We start from the raw sequence: 6,803 nt of genomic DNA on the forward strand, positions 1-6,803 counted from the left end.
GATAATATGTCTAGTTGAGTTGTATGTCGCCTTGTCGTCTTTCAATTTTGGATGTATAGTTGTCTATAGCAACCTTGCCGGCTCATCCACTCTATTCTGCATATATACGTACATATGCCCTGATGACAGTTTTTCTTCATGTATGTTATTTCCTTAATGCAATAGATGTTATTCAGGTTCATATCTCAGATGCATTCTTAGAGGTATTTGACAGGTAAGACTCAAGCACCTGTCGTAGCCCATCGGTTTGGGTCGTGACACAACGAATATTGATATAATATTTGAGATCGGGTTGCACTCCACAATGATATTGGTATATATATATATATATATATATATATATATATATGTGTGTGTGTGTGTGTGTGTGTGTGTGTGTGTGTGTGGATCGAGTTGTGCACCGCAACGGAGAACATACTTTATGGTTGTCTTTGATTGTTGGTCTCGTATTCGTGTTGTATTGTGAATTGAGTATTGGTGATATTCTAGGGCCCTATGTTATGTACTTTCTATCCTAGTTTTCGTGTTAATTCCAGTTTCTCTATTTTGTTATTGCTGTCATTTATTCTCGTATAGGTTTATAGTGACTGCCTTATTATAGCCTCGCCATACTTCGTCGAGGTTAGGCTCGACATTTACGGAGTATACGGGACTGGTTGTACTCATGCTATACTTTTGCACTTCTTGTGCACATTCCGATATTGGTCCCAGCAGCGTTTAGCAGAGGCTTGCTCTTCATTTGCGTGAGGACTTTAGGTAGAGCTGCACGCCATTTGCATGCCCTGAAGTCCCTTTCATAGCTTTTCTAATATTATTTCAAAATTCAGACAATTTTATTCTCATTGGTCACAGTATTTTGTTTAGCAGCACATGTACTTGTGACACATGATTTCAGGATCAGACTACACTGTGTATTTGGAGATTATCATATATTTTGATGTTTTACAGCTTTACCTTTTTATTAACTTGTTTTTAAAATTGCTAAAATGAATATTTGTCTAGCTAATATTGACTTGCCTAGAAAGTGAACGTTAGACGTCATTACAGTCCCGTTATTGAAACTTCGGGTCATGACAGAAACTTTCTAGAAAGATAGAATATTTAATTATATATATATCACTTATTCTTAATACTAGCATTGTTTGATTTCAAGTGTGGCATCTCATTTGATGGTTTAACTGCACATTATTCCCTTGTGTTTTCTTATTGACTTAATAATTGGTATTCGAATTTAATCAGGACCCCTTTAAATGTCCACTTTCTCATTACATTCCTAATTATTTCAGGTTCTTTATTATTCAAAGAAACAAGGGAAGAAACTTGAGAAGTAAACTGGGTACTAGAAGTTTCATATATAGGACTTTGGAGGATTAGATTCTTGGATTCTTTTAGGCTATTACTCCCATTTTTAATGAATAAATATACGAGCCACAATGTTCCCAACATTGTCGGATTGTAATCCTGCAATTGACTTGCAATTATATTGATAGTGTCACAAAGGAAAACGTTATTAATTTGGTAGCTGTATTGTAATATGGCACTATTAGTGGTCGTTCAGAGATCAATTTTGGAACGACCAAAAGTTGTGATTTTTTTTTAGATTCTTATGCCATTGAATAGTACAGTTCAAAAATGTCCCGCTATATTTATCATGTTTGCATCCCCCACATATTTCTAACATATAAAAAAAATAAGTTTCTATTTGTCACGACACAAATCCTAACCTGTCGTGATGGCGCCTATCGATAATACTAGGCAAGCCGACATTTAAAAATCACTTCAAATATTCCACAGAAGGTAAATCAAAAGTTCGTATATAAAGCAGAGTTTTCGAAAATTGGGTTTAATCTCAAAACATGAGTACGGAATAGTAGCCCCAACATCGGGGTATCACTAAGTCATGAGCAACTAGACTTTCGATCTAAAAGACAGTGTTTACAATAGTCTGCATCTAAATGTCAATACAGAAGAGAAAAGCAATCAAGAAGGAGCACAAGGTCTGCGAATGCCAGCAGCTACCTCGTGAATCTTTGATAATCGACCACGCATGAGCTCACTGATCTCCGCGTACGATCACACCCGGATCTGTACACAAGGTGCAGAGAGTAACGTGAGTACTTCTAACTCAGTAAGTAACAAAAATAAATAAGGAACTGAGAAGCAGTGACGAGCTATACAAATACAGTACATTTCAGAAATTTCAGTAAATAGTAGGCATGCTTTCAATCCGAAAATTTAAGTGCAATCAGTTTGTTTAAGTCAAGTTCAAATAAAAATTAGATAAAATATCTTTCAGAAGTTTTCAAAATAATGATATAGGGCAACTGTGTGCATCAATAATGAAATCATAAACATCCTCTCAGGCAATCATCACTCAGTCCTCCCATTCACTTCAACCTCACGATCACTCGTTCCTCACAGTCAATCATTCCTCAAGATTGCTCAGCACTCGACACTCGTACTCAGTAGCTGCCTGCGCTCACTGAGGTGTATACTGACTCCAGAGGGGCTCCTGCAGCCCAAGCGCTATATCAAGTCAATCATGGCATAATCAATGAAACATGATGCGGCGTGCAGCCCGATCCTATAAATATCCTCACAATCAAGCTCTTGGCCTCACTCAGTCATCAATCTCTCCAGTCTCTCGGGCTCTCAAAAATCAGGAAAATCAGCTCAAACAATAGTAACATGATGCATCAAATAGAATAACAGAGGCTGAGATATAATATGCATGTAAAAACTGCGACTGAGTATAAATAGCATTTAGCAAGCAATTCAACATGTAACGTAGCCTCTATGGGACCCAATAGTACCAACACATATCCTAAACATGGTTTCTAGCATGATTTACAGTCAATTTCTATAACACATAGAGAGCATATAGCTAATAGCAAGTTGTTCTTTCCACGAGACTGACCAAGTCACAAGCCCTTGGTGCACGCCCACACGCCTGTCACCTAGTATGTGCGTTACCTCCAAAATAATCACATGACACCAAATTTGGGGTTTCATACCCTCAGGACAAGATTTATTACCATTACTTACCTCAATCCGAGCAAATCTCTACTCCGCAATACCTTTGCCTCTCAAATCAGTTTTCAAACGTCCCTAATCTAGCTACAAACATAAAGGAATCAATTCCACAAGAAAACTACTAAACTAGACTCCAAAATCCGAAATTGGCTCAACCCAGCCTCGGGGCCCACATCTTGAAATCCGACAAAAGTGACAAAATCCAAAAGCCCATTCACTCACGAGTCTGACCTTACTAAATTTATCAAAATCCAACATCATTTGCCCCTCCAAATCTCCAAAATTCCAATCTCCCAAATTTCACTTCAAATACTCACCAACTATATGTAAAATTAGTGGAAAAACACCATGATTGAAGATAAATAGGCACAATCAACTTACCTCAGTGGTTGCTTCGAAATCCCTCTCAAGTTCCCCAAAATCTAAGCTAACAAATGATGAAAATGGTGAAAAATCTCGAAGCCTTCTATTTATATGTTCTGCCCAGCAAAACCACACCTGCAGACCTCCTGTCACATCAGCGAGGCCGCACCTGCGAAAATTCCTTCGCAAGTACGGATCCCACTTAAGCTCCAACATTCTGCATTTGTGGTCACATTTTCGCACATGCGGGTGTGTACCTGTGGGCCTACTTGCTTCTGCGATCCTCCCTTCTCAGGCTCATTTCCGAATTTACGCTTCTTCTTCCATGTCTGCAGTTTTGAAGATGTGCTCCTAACCTCGCATCTATGCTTCCATTCCAACCCAGCCTTGCCCACATCTGTGACCTCTTATTTTCTTGTATGAGGCCGCACCTACAGGCTCTTCAATGCAGGTGCGAAAATACCAGAACCAGCTGGACTTCAGCTGCATTCTTCAACTTAATTCAAGCCGTTAACCACCCGAAATAACCCCGAGGCCCTCGGGACCTCAACAAAATATACCAATAAGTCTTACAACCCGATACAAACTTAGTCGAATCCTCAAACCACCTCAAAAAACATCAACAAAAAACGGATTATGCTCGGAGTCAAGCCTAATGAACTTCTAAACTTCCAAATTCTACAAACGACGTCAAAACCTATCAAAACATGTCTAATTGACCCCAAATTTTGCACACTAGTCATAAATGACACCACAAACTTACTACAACTTCCAAAAATCCATTCCGACCCCGATATCAAAAAGTCCACTCCCGGTCAAACTTCTTAAAATTCCAATTTTCGGCATTTCAAGCCTAATTCTACTACTAACCTCAGAATCATAATCTGGATGCGCTACTAAGTCTAAAATCACCTAACAGAGCTATCGGAACTATCAAAATTCAATTTCGAGGTCGTTTATACATAAGTTAACATATGGTCAACTTTTCCATTTTAATCTTTCAATTAAGAGACTGCTTGTCTCAGTTTACTCCAAAACCACTCCAGGCCCGAACCAACTAACTCGGTAAGTCATAATACAGTTGAGGAACATAAAAGAAGCTAAAAAATGGGGGAACGGGGCTACCACTCTCGAAATGACCGGCCGGGTCGTTACATCCTCCCCCTCTTAAACAAACGTTCGTCCTCGAACTGGTCTAGAAACAGACCTAGATCCTCAAATAGGTGTTGGTATCTGCCCCGCATCTCCCGCTCGGTCTCCCAAGTAGCCTCCTATACTTGCCAACCTCTCTATTGCACTTTCACTGAAGCTATGTCCTTTGACCTCAACTTTCGAACCTACCGCTCCAAGGTAGCCACCAGCTCCATATCCTAAGTCAAATCACCATCCAACTGAACCGTGCTGAAATCCAAAACATGAGATGGATCGTCGACATACTTCCGGAGCATAGAAACATGAAATACTTGATGCACACTCGACAAGCTAGGTGGCAATGGAAGATTGCAAGCCACCTCCTCAATCCTCTAATGTACCTTAAAAGGCCCAATGAACCGAGGGCTCAACTTTCCCTTCTTCTCGAATCTCATAACAACCTTCATTGGTGAAACCTTCAGCACAACCTTCTCCCCAACCATGTAAGACACATCACGACCCTTTCTGTCGCCATAACTCTTTTGTCTTGACTGCGCCATGCGAAGACGCTCCTGAATCAATTTGACCTTATCCAAAGCATCCTTAACCTAGTCAGTACCCAATAGCATAGCCTCACCTGTCTCAGACCAACCCACCAAAGATCTGCACTGGATCCCATATAGAGCCTCATACGGAGCCATCTGAATAGTCGACTGATAGTTGTTGTAGTAAGCAAACTCTGCGAATGGCAGAAACCGGTCCCATTAACCACCAAAATCAATAAAACAAGAGCGTAACATGTCCTCCAGAATCTAAATAGTGCGTTCAGACTGTCCGTCCGTCTGAGGGTGAAATGATGTGCTCAACTCAACCTGAGTGCCCAACCCTCGCTACACAGGTCTCCAAAACTGCGATGTAAACTACGTGCTTCTATCTGAAATGATGGAAATTGGCACACCGTGCAGACGAACAATCTCTTTGATGTAAATATCAGCCAACCAGTCCAAAAAATAGGTAGTACTCAGAAGAATGAAGTGCGCGGACTTGGTCAGCCAATCCATAATCACCCAAATAACATTGAATTTCCGCGAAGACCATGAGAGCCCAACTGTAAAATCTATGGTGATCTACTCCCACTTCCAGTCTGGAATCTCTATTCTCTGAAGCAAGACACCCGGTCTCTGATGCTCATATTTCACATGCTGACAGTTGAGGCACCGAGCTACAGACCCAACTATGTGCTTCTTCATTATCCTCTACCAATAGTGCTGTCTAAAATCCCGGTACATCTTCGCGGCACCCGGATGGATTGAATACCGTGAGCTGTGGGCCTACACAACAATCAATACCCAACGCTCATCTATATTAAGAACACATATCCGACCCTGCATCCTCAACACCCCATCATCAGCAATAGTCACATCTCTGGCATCATGGTGTTGAAACTTGTCCTTGAGGAAAAGCAAATGAGGATCATCATACTAGAGCTCTCTGATGCGATCAAATAAGAAAGATCGAGACATCACACAGGCTAGGACCCGACTAGGCTCCGACATATCCAATCTCACGAAGTAGTTGGCCAAAGCTTGAACATCAACTGCTAGAGGTCTCTCACCAGTAGGAATGAATGCAAGACTGCCCATACTTACTACCTTCCTACTCAAGGCATCAGCCACCACATTGTCCTTTCCCGGATGATACAGAATAGTAATTGATCGGGTCCAAGCCTACACTACTATTGAGTAGTGAGGGTGGTCGATACAGTTTTAACCCAACTAGGTCGAGATCAAATCCATAGGGAGTTAATGTTTGGAATTAGGTTTATATCCAAGCTAGATGCGGGTTTTGATTCTAATTACACTTGCACAAATTTGGGGTTGATTTCTACTTCTATCTTTACTCTAAATATTGCAATGATTAAAACTAAGGACAATATTTTTGTTGTTTTTCTCAAGTATTTAAAGAGACTAGGGTCGTGACTTCCACCTAGGTGGATATCTAACGGGTAGCAAAATCAAGGGCAAGCTTGATTAGTTGGGATCGTAATATATCTTTCACACTCGAGTACTCACTCTATACCTCTTGGTGGTTTGAGTGATTTTGCCCAATTTGGCTTTCTCAAGTCGAAATAGGTATTCATATAAATAAAGTGATATTTGCTCAAGTCGGATATTACTATCTCTAGGTTTAACCTTTTAATTGTGGCTATCAATTTTTTGAGTTTACCCAATACCTTGTTAGTATAGTTGTCCTAGACTTAGTCCCTTTTTCTCAAG

At 40.5% G+C, this 6,803-nt stretch overlaps 1 protein-coding gene across 1 annotated transcript; it reads right to left on the minus strand.

Moving 5' to 3' along the window:
* Positions 1-4,919: 4,919 nt before the first annotated feature.
* On the minus strand, positions 4,920-6,170 carry LOC138885962 (uncharacterized). Its single transcript, XM_070166978.1, has 3 exons — positions 6,096-6,170; positions 5,877-5,978; positions 4,920-5,135 (listed from the first exon to the last, which is right to left on the minus strand). The coding sequence occupies exons 1-3, from the start codon at positions 6,168-6,170 to the stop codon at positions 4,920-4,922; spliced, it is 393 nt and encodes a 130-aa protein (XP_070023079.1).
* Between the last annotated feature and the right edge of the window lie 633 nt (positions 6,171-6,803).

The sequence above is a fragment of the Nicotiana sylvestris genome, chromosome 2 (assembly GCF_000393655.2).
Source record: "Nicotiana sylvestris chromosome 2, ASM39365v2, whole genome shotgun sequence".
NCBI classification, from domain to species: domain Eukaryota; kingdom Viridiplantae; phylum Streptophyta; class Magnoliopsida; order Solanales; family Solanaceae; genus Nicotiana; species Nicotiana sylvestris.